The 19,754-nt window shown below is 39.9% G+C and overlaps 1 protein-coding gene across 8 annotated transcripts in view; it reads right to left on the bottom strand.

Annotated features, from left to right (window-relative positions):
- The window catches only part of LOC117006373 (engulfment and cell motility protein 1), a 255,865-nt gene that overhangs the window by 120,002 nt on the left and 116,109 nt on the right, over window positions 1-19,754 (bottom strand). For all 8 annotated transcript variants that reach the window (XM_033078822.2, XM_033078804.2, XM_033078787.2 and 5 more), the window contains 2 exons: window positions 18,167-18,336; window positions 6,779-6,814 (listed from right to left, as the gene is read on the bottom strand). In XM_033078822.2, the coding sequence (XP_032934713.1) occupies window positions 6,779-6,814; window positions 18,167-18,336 (206 nt within the window). The remainder of the gene's footprint in view (window positions 1-6,778; window positions 6,815-18,166; window positions 18,337-19,754) is intronic.

The following is a 19,754-nucleotide window of genomic DNA, read 5'->3' on the forward strand; positions in this document are numbered from 1 at the left end:
CTCTGCTTCAAATAATAAATGACTGAAGAGGTGCAACACTGGGACTAATCAAGCAGCAAGAAATATTTCAGCTCTATTATTATGTAGCACCACACAATACACACTATGTCCTTCTAATTATTATGCACCTACCCACATGCGTATATATCAAGCGCCATTGCAAAAGTCAAAAGCCAGGCTTAAGGGATAAGTAGTAGGAATAGCACAGCTAAAGATTAAAGCAATCTGCATGGGTAACCAGGGCAAGATTAGGATTAAAGCATCTGCAGGGGGAAGGGAAGATAGGTAGAGATAGACTTTCAAGTAATTAGTTTGAAAACACACACACAGAGACACACATTATTAAAAGGGGCAGACAGAATAGAGGCTAGAAATTTCAAGGGAATCAAAGCTGGTTTAAAAAATCAGCAATCTTTAAAATAAAAACATGGTAGGTGTGGAGAGCTAGGCTGAAAGGATAGTGCAGGAGGAAATCTTCCCCAATGACTTGCAGCTGTACTGATTACCAAGGAGTGGAAACATCTGTGCCTGGCCAATTGGTTTTGGAAGATATAAAGGAGTGGGATAACCGGCCACCAATTATAGGCACTTGCAGTTGGAGCTTAAGGTCAAGAGTCTACTGGAACAAGAGAAGGAGCTGCTGGCTGTACTAAGAGGAGGTAAGAGACATGCAGCTGTTAAGAAGATATTGTGTGAGGCACAGACAGGGCCAGGTAGCCAGGCAAGGGATAGCTTGGGGTTAGCCAGCCATGTGGAATAAAAGAAGGCATTAAAGCTATGTGGAACTGCCTGTAAGACAAGGAATCAGTACAGCGTGAAGCTGCCAATAAGAGGAGAAGTCAGAGTTATCAGAGAGAGATCAATAAGAGAAGAAGTCAGAGTTGTATGAGAAAAAGGTCTGTAAAACAAGGTATGTAGAGTTTGTGAATAAAGACTGGTGGGAATGCCAATTAAAGGCTGGTGGTGATAGAAGCCCTGTCTGTCTCAACTTAACTGTGACAGGTAGCAGCTATTTAACTCAAGGTCTCTCTAAGAGTTTTAATCATACAAAAAGTAAAACAAAAAAAAAGTGGGGCTTCTTCATAAAATCATTTTAGAATAATCCATAGCATAAGGCATAGCAGTTTTGTAACTATGAAAGCCTTCCTCCTCTAGTTAAATTACAGTTATTTCACAATTATAAGCCGCAGGTCTGGGTGTCGGCAACATTTCGTTCTTCGTCGATATATAAGCTGCACTGGATTATTATCCGCGCCTTTGTTTGCAGTGAGGATTCGCGTGCAACTTTCACAAAGTTGCCAATTAGAACAGAATCGCGGGATCACGGAGTTTACTGGCTTGACCCCGCTCGCCGCTGCTGCTGGGAAGCGGGATAGGGACGTGCCTGGCCAGCACCACCGGGAAGTGGGAGAGGGGCATGCCCAGCTGCTGCCGCCGGGAGGAGGGTGAGGGGTGTCCCCGGCCACTGCCGCCGGGAAGAGGGAGCGGGGCTTGCCTGGCCACTGCCGCCGGGAGGAGGGTGAGGGGTGTCCCCGGCCACTGCCGCCGGGAAGAGGGAGCGGGGCTTGCCTGGCCACTGCCGCCGGGAGGAGGGTGAGGGGTGTCCCCGGCCACTGCTGCCGGGAAGAGGGAGCGGGGCTTGCCTGGCCGCTGCCGCTGGGAGAAGGGCATGCCCGGCTGGTGCTGCTGCTGCACCCCCCAGGGCCAGGTGGGCTCTGGCTTGGCTCGGGGTTGCTGCTGGCTCGGATTTCCAGGTTGGGAAATTTCCAAAATTTGTTCATATATAAGCCACTACTGAGTGTAAGCCATACTTCTGGTTTGGGAGCAAAATTTTAGTCAAAATGGTGCGGCTTGTAATTGTGAAATTACTGTACTTAATAGTTTGAGAAGAATTCCTAATGAAGGTGCTTTTTAATGCAGCAAGAGGGGAAAAATCATCAGAAGGATGCACTGTATAATTGCAATTTTGTATCTTATTAACACTGATATCTTAACAGACTTTGCTCTCAGGCAAACTACTTCTACAAGTCCTCCTGAATGCTGTTCTGTCTCAGGTTCTTGGATGCCTTACATTGGGACAAGTGATGAAATTTCACTGTTCTTTGCTGACTCCCCTCTTCTAACCCCCACTGTGAGAGCTGGTCATGAAGCATCATCTCCTTCCCCACAGCAGGTCATGGCAAAAGCCTATTAAGCAGAAGAAAGCTGAGGTTTGCTACACTATCAGCTGTCCCAGCCTGAGCCACTCCAGTGGACAACCATGCTCTAATACAGCCTGTGGGGCCTCAACCTCTGTGACAAACCTGACTGAAGATTAAGGCAACATCTTTAGAGAAATACCTGGTCAAACCTTTAATTGAAATTCCTAAGAATTCTCTGTATTTTTATATTAGGGAACTGTGAAGGAAAAAAAAAAACCAAAACAACCCAAACTCTTCCACACATTCTGATATTAGTTTTTCTTTCCTGAAAATAAAAACTACAGGAATGTGTGTGTGATCCTAATGACAATGTCTCTTACATGCCTTCCTAGTATAATTTCTACATGCTAAACCACCTTTTATCCTGTGTCCTTATTTGGAAAGATGCCTAGAGCAACTTACATTATTTTTCGAAATAAATGAATGATAGTTTAGCACCCAAACCCCTAGATGTTTTTTAAAAATAAATTTTTAAAAATCTTAATCTGTGTTTTGCACACATTAAAAAATTAACATTTTATCACTCTCATGGAGGAAAAAATACTTGGCTGCTCAAATGATTATGTAAATCCAAGATAATTAGTCAGGCTCAACTGTCATCAGGTAACAAAGGGGTATCCCTTTTACCAAGCTAGATGGTGTGTCTCATCTTTTATATGAAAGACACCTTTGTGTAGTGGAATCTGAAAATTGTTACTCGTCTATCACAACCAGTGTACAGCCACCAGCCCACTGCTAGAAGCCAAAGACTGTACACCTTTACACAAACTACCTTCATGAGTGAAACAGAACCAAAGCTGAGCTCTAATTTTGCAAGGGAAAGCAGCAAAGAAATGATTTAATTGTGTGGGAGGTAACAGGAGAGTAGCAGCCTACTAGCAAATGCAGGAGTGGTTAACAAAGTCCCTTATCTGGGCTCGCTGCCTACTAGGCAGCTGAAAGGCCTGACATCACTGAGGAAAACATCCAAGTGTAAGAACAGCTTTTTTTAATTGGAGCTGTCAAGGATGAACAGCCACGAATAAATTTAAACAGGGGAACAGAATATATTTAATCATCAGAAGCCAAGAGCTCTGGAATAGCCATAGGGGCCAGAATTTAACTAAGTCTAAAATGAAGACTGATGATGCAGCAGAATGCTTTGCCAGTACAGTTTGAACTTTATATTGATACGGCTCCTCTTCACTGCTTCTATACTGCCTTGTTTCTTCAAGTAACATTGCCAAGGGTAGAACTAAGCCTCCATCAACCCAAAGCAGGAGCAATTCACACTTACATAGTACAATGAAAATGATGGAACAATCTGTGTAGTAGCTACTTGTATTTTCCTAGATGATTACAGAAAATGCACTTAACTGCTCCACAGCAATTGACATAATTTTTTTTTTTTCATTTTCATCTGCTAGCTAAGCACTACTGAAATATTTCTTTGTGGTACAGTTTCACTGCATCATTAAAAGGAGTCAGCCTTACTGATTTCAAATAATTTCAAAATGTTCTTGCATTCCAAGAACATGGAATAGCTTTGTAACCCTTGTATCAGGGTTTTACTATGTTCGAAAATTAATTTTCATTAAAGAATGAAAGGTGTGAATTTAAAATGTAACTGCAAATATTCTTGAATAAACCCAAATGTAGATAGATACTCTTACTATGGAGTATTACTAAATCCACTTAAAGGTATATTAAACATGGGAAACTAGCCCAGAGGAACTATTACACTCTGAAGATGTGATTAGAATTAACTTTTCCATTTATTCCCCATTTTTAAAATTCCTGGTTTTGTTCGTTTCATGGTTATTTCCTCAACTGGACTACTTTTCTTAAAAGCACAGGAATCACTACACAGGAAAAACATCACTTTCCATTCAATTTGGTTTGACTACAATTTAGCACTGCAATGCAGCAGTCAATTAATAGAGCTGTTTCACGGGATTTTAAAAATGTGTTACATCACCCTGTACATCCAAAGTGACTTGTTTTCTTAAAGTAGTGTTTGGTTCCTTCAAGTATCTTTAGTCAAGAAGACAGAAAGTGGATGTTAAGAAGTGTTATAGTTTAGTTCATGATACCAAGCTCTGTGGGGTTTTTTATTGTTCTCATTTCACTAGATCTTTTCCCATTAATATATGGGTGAAAATAAGTCGGGATGTTGGGTAACTACATTCATAGACCACTAGTGTAAACACTTTAACTTCAAAACATATGAACAAGGCAGCTTCCAGAACTATTGGTTTCACATCCTCAACAATGGCTCTGGTATCTTTTTCAGTACAAGTCCCAAATTCAATAATTTGTGTTATTTAACTGTAGTATCTCACATACTGCTGCTGGAGATCAAAATATTAAACTACGCATCCCATGAAGTTTCTACTGGCAGGATTTAACTTCCAAAGTTAGAATAAACTTTAGTCACAGACATGTTCTTTACTACTGTATTCACTGATGTGATACATCTACATTGACCAATAAGGATGTTCTTATAAGTATCTTAATAAGGACCAAGTGGGTAAAACCTTGTTCTCATGAGTAAAGCAAAGCTAAACTGAGTAAAAAATAAATTCAGGTCATCAGTCAGATCAGATCCTAAAACCAGGGTGCAATGCAACTGTAAGTCAGTATTTCAGTACTGTCCTGAGGACAAATTTAATCCGTAGAACCCTACAGTGTAATAGAATTTGAAAGCAGAGAGCTGCTGAAAGACTGTAACTATTCTTCCTCAAAGAACTATTTTCACAGAAGTGAGAACATAAATGCCATCTAAAAGGACAAGAGATACCTAATCTCAGTAGGGGTGATCATAGAACCACAGAATTTTTAGGGTTGGAAGAGATTTCTGAAGATTGTCTGGTCCAAGCCACCTGCCAAGGCAGGGTCACCTGGAGCAGGTTATTCAGGAGCCCAGGTGGGTTTGGAATGTCTCCAGAGACGGAGACTCCATGAACTCCCTGGGCAGCCTGTCCAGTGCCCTGCTGCCCTCAATGTAAAGAAGTTCTTTCTCATGTTGAGGTGGAAATTCTTGTGTTTTAGCCTATAGCCACTGCTCTTCATCTTGTTGCGGGGAATCGCGGAAAAAGAGCTATTTATCTGCATTAATGAGACCCCCTCTCAGTCTTCTCTGCACTAAACAGGCCCAGCTGCTGCAGTCTCTCCTCTTAAGAGAGATACTCCATACCCCTAATTATCTTTGTGGCCTTCCAGTGGACCTGTCCCAGGAGCTCCATGTCTTTCTGGTACTGAGGAGGCCAGAAATTGACATAGCGCTCCAGATGTGGCTTCACTAGAGTGGAGTAGAGGGGAAGGATCCACCCCCCTCGACCGGCTGACCTCAGTCTTCTCAGGACACCACTGGCTCTCCCAGCCCCAAGGGCACTTTCAGCTCATGGTCAAGTTGTCATGCTCCAGGATCCCCAGATCCTTCCCTGCAGAGCTTCTCTTTACTAGGTCAGTCCTCCACATGTACTGGTGCTTGGGGTTATTCCTCCCTAGGTGCAGGACCATACACTTCACTTATTTGAACTCATTACGTTTCTCTCTGCCCAATTGTCCAGTCTTTCACAGTCCTGCTGAATGGCAGCACAACCTCTGGCTCATGTTGCCAAGTTGATCCTGCCAAGAATTCCATAAGCTTCATGCCACTTTAACAATTTTCTTCATAATCTAAACTTCTCTATTATGAAATGAGTAACTTTGTATTAGGTTAAGAAAGTGAACTTAGCAGAAGGATTTGAATTTCCTGCCAAATTTATTCTTACTGTAGAATTTATTTATTAGGCAATGATTTAAAAATAAATGTTTCAGAGCTTGGTTTACAGCAGATTTATGAAGGTATGATTTAACACAGGTTTGGATGGGGAGCTGCATTTCCTGCATGATAAATCACATCAAGCTCTCAGACATACGCTCAATTGATTATTCTTTTGCTTCCTTGGGTTTTAGCTATACTTGACATGTCAACTTTGCAAGCCAATCAAGATATTAGAATATCTCTTGAGATTCAAATTTATCAAAGACTGTGCTTAACTCTGAGCAAACAGAAGTACTCTGTTCAAAATCATAGATGAAATAGGGAGGGAAATTCTGATATGAGGCTATTTATTATTTTAAGTTTTCCTTTATGCAGCTATCTGCAGCAACTAGCATTACCTGAGACCAGCAAATAATAGGAATTCAAACTGGGACAATGACCTTACTTTTTATCTCACTAACATTGACCATTAAAATTGCCATCTTTCAACTACATAAGCCAATGAAATCCAAGAGGGGAATTGGGAAAGGTGGGGAAATTATTTTTTGGCTAAAATTAAAAAAAGAAAACAAAACAAAAGCCTTACTTCAGAAACAGTAAAAGGCCCTGCTGAAGTTACAGAAATGAAGCACTCATTCCACAAGCAAAGCAAACAAAGGCTTCATCAGAAAATTTTAACAGGCATCAAAGATCAGAAAACAGAGAAGATTGAAGACTTGCTGATGAATATGCACAGTCATATTTACATATAAAGATTAGTGCAAGGGCCTGAACTCAGTCATGCAAAGAAGAGGTAGTATATAAGGTGATGATCAAATCAAGTTCTTACCAGGGCTTCATTATCTTCTGTAATTTCTGATATCGTCTGCAAAATTAAAACTTGCAGGTGAGGAAAAACACTTTAAAACATCTGTATTCTACTGCATACAACCAACCCCATCCCACCCCCACCCCACACGTTACTTGAGCCATAAAATTCACAGACACACATACAATAAGAGTAAATTGCTAACACTTTGCTGTAAACAGAAACAGTTCAGTAACTGGTAAAGAACACTCCAAATCAATTTCAAATATTTGTTCAGAATACTTGTGTTAACTTCTGTTATGAAAAAAGCATATCTAGACATTCTAAATTGGTAAAGCATTTGTGTAAAAGGCCTTTGATACAAAACAATAAAGATTTGCACATTAAGCATCTTCTGTCCTATTTCAATGACGTTTAACCCATTGCCTGGAGAACTCTTAGTTACTTGTGGTCTCTACCACTAACACTGATGTCAGAGTCATCAGCATTATTGAAAGATGTGTAGCTAGGATGTAAATAGTAAATAAATAGTAGAAATGGCACCAAAGATAGATATCCTCTTTTTAAAACATCACTTAAACATGTAGGAAATAAGGGAGCTAGAAAGAAATTTAAGAAAAAAAAAATCTCTTACTTAACCCCTTCTTGTGCCTCCTAAATCTATTTCACAGTTTTATTTCAGATGCTTGGCTGCAGTTCCACACTGAGCAGACTAGTGTTCAAAACAACAACGAAGAGGATGCTCTTTCCTTTCTGCACCTTCTCTCCAGGTCTCCCACTTTGCACTTTCCCCCACAGCAAGCTGCACAGCAGTGTCATTCAGCTAAGAAGAGCTCTATAGGACTACAAGCTCTCCGATCACTGATTCAATTCTCTAATTCTCTCCCAGAATGTGGCTACAGTTTTGGGGCTTTTTTCCCTTTTGGTAAAGCAGTAATTCCTCCCACCTTTTCAAGAGGAACCAGTCTCAAGGAGGGCTGGCTTGTGTAAATGTCAGTGGAGAAAACAGAAAACAACAAAGGAACAGTGGTTTGAAGTCCTTCTCTGCCAGCTGTGAGCTGCAACACTCATGCCTAAAGACAGTGCTGGCACAGTTTACCATGTATCCAAGCACAGACTGGGCTACTCCAATCAGAGAAGTGACAAGATTTTCTCCTTGGATTACATGACCTGAGTTCTTTTATGCTACAACCTGTATCTGTGTAGCCAGTAATAATGAATTTTAAAAATCCTGATTATCAGAAAGCCTTAAAAGCAGGGGAAAATGCCCTCAACATACTTTTATGAGCAGTAAAATTCAAAACATTTTCCATAGTAGGAGATCCAAGCTTCAGCAGAATGTCACTTCTGTTCCTCTGCAAACTAAGTGCTTCCATGCTGTGGCAGATTCTGCTAAACCACCAAGAATAATCACCACAACAAATGGGTTTTGTCATCTCACAAATATGCATGGATCCTTGCAACTTTCTGCAGCATGTCAGCCAAACTTCAAAGCACTCTTCCCAGGCCAGTTGTTAAAATAGCTGCTTTCTTTCAGGTGCTGACTTTCGCTAAGCAGTAAACAAACTTGAAATTAGGTAAGATAGAGAAACAAGTGTAGTGTTTGCAAACTGGTAGCACTTCAAAAGACAGACTGTTTTGCCAGAGATTTTTCACCACAAACTCTAATCAGGACATTTTCTCCATGACTGAGAAAGGGATTACAGAACAAACATCTGAGTCCAAAACCAAAACATTTAGACAGCAATCTCTTAGTATTTACAGAACTCGTATCCATCCTGAGTTAATCAGCAATCAGTTAACTTGAGGTCAAAAAAGTGTGCAAAGTAAGAGAAAATATAAATTTAGAATAACATGCAGAAATATTTGAAGTATATAAGACATTTCTGGTGAAGCAATACAAAGACAAAATTTTGACTTCAGAGGACAGCCATTGTATTAATTCTGACAATTTCCACTGATTTTTGTTGCTTTGGTGTGACTAGAGCAGTAATTGATATTTTCATTCATCATTGAACCAAAACATAATAGAGAAGGAACTGGCATGTGTAGGAGTTCCTCTCATATTTACCCAGAGACCATGCAAAAGTCATCAAGGAGGGGGCCAAGTTGATTTTTCCAGCAAGTCAGGCTGGAAAGGAACTAAGTACAGTCTGCCACTTCCATCAGCTTTCCTCTTTCTATATATACATAACTGTTTTGTTTTGTTTTGTTTTTTTCCAGGGGGCTGACTCTGTGGTAGCAATCAAATAGCTCTGTAGAGCCCTTGTTGGTGAGCTCCCAAAGTAGGGTCAAAAATTTGGAAAGCCTTACTGATCTAGACACTGCATTTAACTCAATACTTTTTTCTTTTTTGTCTTTTTTTTTTTTTCTAAAAAGCAAATGTTATAAGGGCAAATTAAATAACAATTGTGAAAGGTTGAGATTTCTAGAGTGGTGAAAGACAAAACCAGCATTTTTTACACAAGCATGAATCTCAAAATAGATGCCAACATAAAGCAAAATAACATGAATGACAAGTTTCCAGGTTAGACATTTTCCTACCATAATATGTTTCCTGTTTGGCCTCAAAGGGACTTTGTGATACACTTCCAAATGAATCCCAAGGAGCAGCAGTGAGTTCTCTTTGGACTTTCTCAAACACACAAACTTACTACTTGCTCAAACACTCCAGGATGACACCTTGAACAGCTTCCAACAGAGACCAGCTTAGTAGCGACCTTACTGAATCAACTCTAATCTGTTCATGTGCCAAAACTGCTGCACAAGTACTAAAGATACCCCAAATCTAAACCCTAGCTGGAAGAATTTGTCTGAACTGAGGGGAAAAAATGAAAATGAAAATGAAAATCTCCCTTTTTGGGAGGCAGTGTAGAGCCACAGTAGTTAATGATACCAAGACCTAGTCAAGAAGTCACACCAGCACAACAATTGTTTCTGGTCCTGCACCATTTGAACATGAGCAGAATTGTGTAAAGAGTACCACTGAGGATATAAGCTTTTCAGAGGACCACGATTTCCAAAGGTGGAAGATGTTCATAAAAATGTCCTCCTCTACAGAAACATTGATGAATGATGGATGAATGATGTATGATGGATGAATGACCTGCCAACCACATTACAGCACCTTTTGGCTATGAAAGAAAAACACACACAAAGACACACAAAGAAAACATACATTCTAGATCAGGCAGTGTTTAGGAATATGATAAGAAAAATCCAAGAGTACAAATTTCTGGTTTCTGTCTCTAACAGGTGTGGCTATCATCAGCATATGAAATCTGGGAAACACTTTGACCTGGAATAATCTACAAAATTCCTATTACTATTAAGTTATACACCAGCCCTCAGACTCCTCACAGCCACCACAATATCCCACAGCTATTCACAGTCCAATAGACAAAAACATCCTGGAAAATTGCAGAAGTGGAGATTTTAAGCTCTTTCCCTTATTTTTCTTGGTTTTTCAAATACTACAGTTTTGTGTGGAGTTAGCAAAAAATAAAAAACTCATTTTTCCCACCTTCATACTCTGGAGAATATTTGGAAATATAAATTTACAACATTTTACACAAGAGATTGCCAAACAAAACCCAGTAAAACTGTCCCCTCTCCTCATTCCTGTTCTGGTCAACAGGGTGTTGACATGACCATTTAAAAGGGTCCTTTAAATGCTAATATTCTCAAACACAGGCAAAGTAAAAAAATCAAGCCTGGAGAAAGAGCATTTAGGATGGGGAGACCAGCAACTCTCTTCCCTCCAAAATATGATCTTCAACAGTTTCATCTTCAGAAGACCCTCAGATTGGTTGAAGCATGGTGTTAATAACACGGACGCTGTGGGTTCGATCCCTGTAGAGGCCATTTACTCAAGAGGTGGACTCAATGATCCTTCTGAGGATCTCCCTTCCAAGTGAGATGATTCCATGATTTTATCTAAAGCCTACAGTGTGGGCTTTGCATATGCAAAAAATATAAGAAAACTTGTACTTGTGTGTACTGAGAGGGAGGGTGCAATCCAAGCCTGAAGACTGATGGGGAAACAAACCCAAAACAGACCAAGCAGGAGAGAAGTAAACCAACAAGAAAAGCCACTCCAGAAAAAATTACACTCCACCTTCTTTGTTTATGAAAACTGCACAGAAAGACAGAGCTGCAGCCCTTTCACATTCTCCTCCCATTATCATCTCCACACTGTTATAGTAGGATTACCTGATTTTATACACTCTTTTGGATTTCTGCCTCACAGACAACAGTCACCCTCTCCCGACATTACAGAAGCACTAAGAAATGAAGATTGCATAAAACCCCTGTTGGACAAGAATTTATTTTGGCAGCAATGTCAAATTAAGTAATCTATGCTTCCAGGTGAAGCTTCACAGGAATAGTTGAGCCTGTTTAAAGCCCTGTGCTGTCAAAAATACAAATTAATTTCCTCCGTCCATTGGCAAGCTGAGTTTTTCACAGTTTAGCAAATTACAGTAATTTCACAACTATAAGGTGCACCAGATTCTAAGGTGCACTTCCGGGTGTTGGCAAATTTCCGAACTTTGTCCATATATAAGGCGCACCAGACTATAAGGTGCACTTTTTTTTGCAACGAGGATCCACGCGCAACAAAGTAATGAATTAGTAATGGAATCGCACGATCGTGGGGTTTATTGGCAGGTGCTCAAGTTGCAAACATTTTTCACGGGGCAGTGTAGCCTTTAAACGCAGCCCCAGGCGCCCTCCCCATGCTGTGGGCCCTGGCACTCCTGCCTGCCCCCGGCGCCGGCTAGCACGGCTCTTGCGGCTGGCACGGCTCAGCTCGCAGCGCAGCTCACAGCTCATGGCGCAGCTCACAGCACGGCTCGCAGCTCGGCTCACAGCTGGCACAGCTGGGCTCGTGGCACAGCTCGCGGCTCGCACTTCCAGGTTGGCAAATTTCCGAACTTTTGCCCATATATAAGGTGCACCGGATTACAAGGCGCACTTCCGGGTTTCAATCAAAATTTTAGTCAAAAGGGTGCACCTTATAGTTACGAAATTACTGTAAATTGCACCACTGAGGAGTCAAATAAGCATTGGAACTGAAAAAGAGAGGGAGCAGGTATTACACAGCCAGTAGCCATGATGGATGGAAAAAGACTAGTTTTTATAGAGGCAAAAAGTTACTAGCTTAGAATTGTGATTATCTTCTGAAAATTCATTTTCCATTTATCTAGTGAGTTGTACTTACACAACTGTTTTCTGGGGCAATACTGTGAGCTCAATCAGGGAACTAAACTGGGTTAAGGAATATTGTATTAAAAGTAGCCTCTACTGTCACTTTTCATAACCTACACTGGTTTTCCAGTCCAGCTTGGTAGAAACAGCACTGGTATAACTCTTCAGTACAGGACAAGGAACAAGTTACCGTGAGCAAGGGCAGCTTAAATGTTTTGATAGCACTGCTGAAATACGCATCAGACTGGGATGGAAAAAACCACCAGCAGGTATATGAGCAACTGTCCCAAAAAGTGTGCTAAAGTCAGAATAACTCCAAACCAATTTGTCTTCAGTTTTCCATTGGGCTGGTACATAGTATTATCTCTGAAAGACAAGTCAAGAGCTAGAATTTCACTGAACAATGCAATTTGTCCTTAAAGCATGCACAATTGATCTCTCTGAGACTTCCAGCTATACAGCAGCCAACTCTGCAACTGGATGTGCTCAACAGCAGGCTCCTCTTAGTCAAGACACAAAATCCATACAAATATACATTTATTTAGAAGTTTACAACTAGTTGCATTTATTATTTGTGATAGGAAGACGGCAAAATTTAACAACTAACCCAATTAAAAGCAAGAGGGTTTTTTTCTCCAATCTGCATACTAAGAAATCATAATGCCCTTATAATTAAAACTATCTGCTATCAGGCTATCTGCTACCTTGTCTTAGCAGCCTCAAGTAGCATGTTCCTGTGCCAGGGCTGTATGACAATAAATATCCTCAGCACAGGTCCATCAATGAAGCAGATGTCTGGAGAACAATCTTCTCAACAACAGCAGAAACAATTCTGCTCTGCTTACTGTCAAGACAGCTAGGTTTAGCACACTCTCTCTTTTTTTTTTCTTTTTTTTGGCAGAAACTGTGCTAATTCAGCCTAAAGGAAAGTCATAGAGGTCAGGATAATGCAAATTTTAAAAATGCTGAAAATTCTGCATAGACCTTCCTCCTTCCCTCCCAGTCAGGAGATTACCCTTATTCATATTACTAGTAATAACAAAATAAATATAAATAACATATTAATGAATAATAGATTCCTTTTATCAATGCTTTGGTCTTTCAATATTTACAGCGTGTGAATTACATTTTCCTTTCCTTGTTTTATAAGGAATTATGAGGAATTTTTTTCCTTCTAAGCAAGGCTGAGAGTCTGTTCCAGCCACACAACTATTCTGAAACATCAAGAAAAAACTCCCTCAACTTTAACAGTCTTCTGCTACATCAGAAAGACTGTCTGTACACATATGATCTTCTGAAACACAAGTTCTAGGCTCGACTACAGAATATAGCTCTGAATGAGAGCACAGTTGGAGTAGCAAGAAGACATGATTCCTTCTTCCACCTTGGTTCTTAAACATATTTTTTATCAGTCATTAGATATCTAGGACTCAGTAGCATTGCTCACTTTCTGCCCCATTTTAGTGCGTTGCACTCTGAGGGAGGAGTGGAAGCAGTGCACCCTTACACTTCCCCTTTAGACAGTGTACACCCAAGCAGATGGACTGCACAGTAAGTTCCTCTTAAATGGGTACAGACGGGCTTCTGAAAAAAAAGTTTAGCATTAAGAGTGCTGTGGAAATCACTTTCTGAGAAGTCTCAGAAAAAATTGCTGCCTGCACATATCCATCCCACTCTTTGGTGATACAAATACAGAGTCTGAGAAATGACTGGACATGATAATTATAGACTGGAATCAGCATTTTCTTGTTCTTCATTACTTGTCTTGCAGTCTTTTCTATAATTTATAGGTCACCCAAACCATAAAAACAAACATAAAACTACTTCATTTTTTTTTCCTTTTTCAGTTAGTAAGACTTGTGGCAGTACTGTGGAAGCAAGAATAAGCCTGAAGGAAAAACAAGATAAGCCATCTCAATCAACACGATCAAGATACATGCGGATAGTTTCTGAGATGTTGCATCTCTGCTGATATAAATATATTCATATTGACAAGATGTACTCTTAGTTTCACTAGGGCCCATGCACCCTAGCACCAACCCCTGTAGCTTTATATTTACACACACCATGCCCACAGTTCTCTATTCTCTAATACATTCTAATTTTCTTCAATATTCAGGAATATAACATATGAAAAACTAACTAGGAAACACTTATTTCTTGCCAACTTCTTTTCAACACCTGTGAAATGAAACAGAAGTAACTAGAAATCCAGGGATTTACATTCTCTTACTCTGGTCACTATAGTCATCAGCTTCACTGTAATAATGACTAAGTAGCACAATAAACAGAGCCAACTATAGATAAAACTAGCCTCTTCCTCAGTGAAAGTTATATAAAAAGACGGAGTCTTGTTTTCCAGAGGCTACCCAGTAAAACTTAATTACACACTCAAATTATAACTTAAGAGCTGCCTCTAACATGAAATCCGTGTGCAAAGAAAACCTTAGAGCAACTTTGCACTGAGCATGATAGCACTTCTAATGAGCAGGGCCAGGCCCTTCAGGGAAAACAGAGAATAAAGCTTGAATTAACAAAATTCATAGATTTCTAGCACAGCTGCAGCACACCATGAACAGAAGTGTCACTCAGCCTGGGCTTACAGATGTAGGGCTGTTTCCAGCTGCATAAACCCATGGGAAGCTGGCACAGTACACAGAGGGGATCCCTGCAGAACAATAGCAGCCACCCCACAGGGTATGTCCCATCCCCGCTTTCCCAGAATCTCAGTGCCAGTCCCCGAGGTGCAATACATGAGCAGAGACAGCCACCACCCTCACACTGTTTCACAGCACGACTGCTCTTAGGTTGTGGCTCAGGGACACACCTAGGGCAATGCAATGATCTGTTGCCATGAACAAAAGGGCCTTTTCTGCATCCACTTATGACCAGTTCCTCTCTTGTTTCTTCAAGTCCCTAACTGAGCAGAAAACTAATTTTAGAGAGTTATTTTTCCAACAGAATAATGTACTTTCCAGTAAGTTAACAGGAGGAATTGGCTTTGGACACTGGAAACAACTCTTGAAACCATCCCCTGGAAAAAAGCAGGACTGGGCCAAATGTCTTAGGTTGCAATACAGGATGTGACCAAAAGTATGTATTCTATCACCGTCTGTTGAAACTAGGTGGGGCAGTGATCCTTATCTCTGTGGGAGATACCCTCTGCTAATGGGCCATCTGTTAAAAACCAGGTGGGGCAGTGTTCTTTATATTTTCCACATCCCATCCTGTCTCCAGGAAGATATCTTCTGTTAATCATCCATTGAGTCCCACTGCATGACTGATAAAATTACATCATCCCATTGGGAGATGCTTCACCTATGGGGAGGAGCCAAGCATTCATACCTAAATAGAAACTAAGATTTGGAACAGCAAAGCATCCTTTTTCCATTGGATTCCAGAGGAAAACTGGACCTTTCCACATCATCAGGACCTTTGAAGAAAAACCATGCCCTTCGACAGGACCATTCCTGCAACAGAACTACATCTGTCACTCCAGGAGGACTGTAGCCACCATTTAATCGGACTGTTACCAATACCTGACTGACAGGGTGTCAGATTGTATTCTGACTCTGTCAGTGTTTTGGGTTTGTTTTTTGTAGTAGTGTATCTCTATTTTAATTTTTCCTAGTAAAGAACTGTTATTCCTATTCCCATATCTTTGCTTGAGAGCCATTTAATTTCAAAATCAGAATAATTTGGACGGAGTGTGTATTCATTTTCCATTTCAAAGAGAGGCTCCTGCCTTTCTTAGCAGACACCTGTCTTTCAAACCAAGACAGCTGATGAACTGGAGTTCACACAGAAGAAGTGGGAGAAGGCGGGGAGCTGGACCATCTCTCAGCACACCAAGACCGTAGGTTTGGCTCAGCTATATGGTTCACTCATAGCCCCATTCAAACAAGGCTGGCTCTACAGGAGTCGCTAAGATAACTCCACTTTGAAGCTCTATCTTAAATGCATCTTTATAAAACAAGTTGTCTTCTAAAGCTGTCTTCTAAAACAAGAAGTTTCTGCTCCACCCAGAAAATTCTCGCTCCTCATTCCTCCTCTAATATCTGCCCTCTGCCCTTCATTATGCTACTGTAATTGTTTGTGTAGATTCACCTACGGTCACTGAGAGAGCAGTGTAGGTTCACCTATGGACACAGAGAAAAGCTTTATGTTCTGGAGGATTTTGGTGACCTTATCAGCTGCACAGTCTACAAGGCCACCTTGCTGAGGGTGCTGAGCCCAGTTTGGAAGCAATGGCAAGGAGGCCTTCAATTTGATTTATCTGTTCAGTGAGCATCTAGTATGGGAGCTCTTATTAACTGCAGTGCAGAGAGTCCAAGCAAAAACAAGAACAGACCATAAGAGGACAACTGACTGATTCCAGCTGCCTTTCTTTGACAGCCTGGGGCACTGAATGAAAAAAAAAAATTCTTTCTTTTGAGGAAGTAGTTTGTTTGCTTAGTGTGCTGACACAGCAGCAAGTGACAGACCCTCACGTAAAGGAACAGATTAAGTACCTTGTAGTGAGATGAGAAAGAAAAGCAGAAGCACCATGGCAGGCTTGGGTTGCTGTGCCTGTGTATGTTTGGTCCTTTAATTAAATCCCAAGTTCTGTTAAATATGCATTCATCAGCCAGTAATGCACAGTATAAAAGCAGGAGGGAATGTACAGCACAGCACAAGATATCCTTGCTTTACAACTCCCTTTGCAAAACCAGACTTGGGAAAACCTGACCTGCTGACACCTTCAGGAGCTGCAAAATGTCTAGACTGATGAACATGAAAGACTGCAGTGAGTGCTATGCTCATCAACATGTGAAGCTGCTGGAAACACTTACAGTCTGAGTCTTTGTCCAGTCCCCAAATTCAAGAATATTTTTCCCCACAGACAGAAACACTAACAAATACATTAGACAGGTAGTTCAGTCAATGCATGTTTGATGACACATTACATCAGCTAAAAAAAAAATTTAAATCCCTCAAATCTTACAGCCACTTTAAAAAATAAAATAAAATATTAATTTTTAAAAGGCAGTAATCTCTGCTCCTATGTCCAGTTTACAAGCCTGCTGTGTGGTTTGAAAACTTATACCTTCGGTTGGGATTTATTGCAGGGTGTAATTTGCTAGGCAGTTCTTTCAACAGCAGTGTTGCCTTTAGTAGTTTCCCTCCCAAATAGTTATTTTGTATCCAGACCAGTCTGCTACAGCTTGGCTCATCCCACAGCTACAAAACAGCAGTACAAATACATCTGAAGGGTGAGGAAGGCACTTGCTTTAGTCTTAGCATAGCTAAAAGAAAAGATTATAAAAAACACGAATGTTCCCTGTCTGTTCCAACACAACATAAAATGCTTTAGTTTAATTACCTTCAAAGACCATTTACTACTTTTGCTTTACCTCCTAACACTATTTACTTCCTTGAATCCAAGGGAACATTAGCACATCTATGAGGAGATTTGAACTGATTTCACTTTTCTATCTCTCAGGAGATGGTGTGGGTATTGTTGACTTCTTCCTGTGTAGTAGAGCTTGACACTGATTGCAAATCTCTTACTTGAAATCAAATGCTTATAGTTAGAGCATAATTTAATAGTGCAAAAATCCAGTAGATATTTTTCTGACACATTCTCTGCATTAAGCCAATGGACACTTTCTCAGGACTTTGGTCCTGAATTTCACCAATCATGAAATTTGGTAAGGCATTCTGGTAAAGAATGAGTGTATTTTTAGAGGTCAGCTTTCAATTTCATGTCAGAAAAGCCATCTGGTATTAGAAAAAATCCCATTCAGAATCAAAACTATAAAAAATGGAAATAAAGTAAAGCATTTTTTACATTTTGGGTTTAACCACACATGTTCTCACTAACATTAAATTTAAAACATAGTTTTTAGGTGATATCACATAAATATCAGCCTTCAAATATACTTTCAATGGGCTAGTGAAATTCCAATGAATAGAGAAGAAACTAGGACCCCAATCTCCCCAAACTCTATGGCATAGGCGGTACTTGTGACTCCCTCCTTTACTCATCCCCAGTCCTGACTAGCCCATTGTTAGGGGAAATTTAAAAAACAATATCTCATGGATAATTAATATACTATCCTAGTAGCCTGGACCTCTTGAGATATTTAATTTCTCAACTCAGAAAAGAGCATGAAATCACCCCACACAGAATGAATGCCAGAGTTTAAGCAGAATACTTACTCTGTGCCACTTTCAACCATTTGCGTTAGGAGGGAAATCCCATCCAGGTTTATAAATTCTTGGGCAAACGTAACATCCCGTGAGTAGTTGGCTAAGTCTTTCAGTGCTTCTAACTTTGCATCCATACTAGAAGACTGGATCCTCTCATGGAGCTGCTGTGCATTTTGAGCCTATGAGAGAAACAAAACACACAAAACAAAAGCAACAGTTTTCATTATAATACAAATCATAAGTAAAATGTCAGTGTAAGGACAAGGAACAATGGTTATGTTTAATATTAATGATATTTGACTTCCATGCTCAGAAAATATTAAGTAACTTAAATACAAATTACTTTTGTAAAATTATATTACTCATGTATTATTCCATTATTGCCTATAATTATTTGGACTCTTGCAGAATCATTAGCTGAGCAAAGCATAGATGTCCCATTGTCTCAGGCAAAATGTCAGCATTACCAAAGACAGCCTTCAGTTTGAAGAGCTTATGTGTCACATGAATAAAGAAGAAATTAAAATAAAACAAACTGCATCAGACAATCTCAGTAAAATAATAGTGGAACTTCTTTTCCTGTCAACACTTACTTAGGTTACACACTTCTTATCACCTTTAGCAACAAAGACCACATACTTTCCTAACTACGTTACATCAAGAGAGACCAACTTCAGACCTTCTGCTCCTTCCTCTCCCTCTTCTTTTGTTCATGGTCAGTTCAAACACTCACATATCCCCTTAACAAGGAGTGTAGAATAACTACTTCCCACATAATTCTATGAAATTATCTGTCATACATCTTTTTGCAAGTTCAATATCCTCATGTTATGCTATTCTGGCCATTAATGGTTCAAACAGAGGATGAGTTAGTGAAATTCAAAACGGACACTGATGATAAAATGCTAAAGAAATACTTAAATAATGCATATTAAACTACTTTTCTCTTTAGCCATACAAACGTTTTAAAATACATCTCCCATTTTCAATTTGATGCTTTCACTTACCTGAGCAAAATACCCAAAAGCGTCAGTTAATAGCTAGCTAGCTTAGAAAAATAATCCTCCTCCCTACATATAGAGATATTTGCAAAATTCTGTTTCCTAAAATTCATTTCTTACTTGTATTCAAGGAAAGGTGAATGAGAGGCTATGTGTCATTAGGGAAACAAATTAAATGTAAATTTATTTTCTCTGAGATGATGCTTATTCTTTCTCAGCTGGACAAGAAATAGAGAAGAAAGGGCTCTGCTGGCAGACAATTCCTTTTCTGTTCAAGTAATTAATGTATTGTTCACAGAGATGGTAATCTCTGAAGATCAAGATTCTGAGAAAGCAGTCATTTCTAGTGCAAGTGAACATTTAACCATGGAGCCCAGAAAAATAACCAACACAGTTTTGTTACAGATACAGCTGCCTAGCTACATAACTTTGATTGCTTCAAAAACATGAATAAATTAAATGTCCAAGTCTCCTCCAGTATCAGCAAGGTTTGTTATTTTTGTTTTCACAATGGTGGCGGTAAGTGTATGGTGTCCAGACAGCATCTGACCAGAACAAATGCAGTAAGGAGCATTTATGTGGGAGAAATACTTTCT

The sequence above is a fragment of the Catharus ustulatus genome, chromosome 1, assembly GCF_009819885.2.
Source record: "Catharus ustulatus isolate bCatUst1 chromosome 1, bCatUst1.pri.v2, whole genome shotgun sequence".
NCBI classification, from domain to species: Eukaryota; Metazoa; Chordata; class Aves; order Passeriformes; family Turdidae; genus Catharus; species Catharus ustulatus.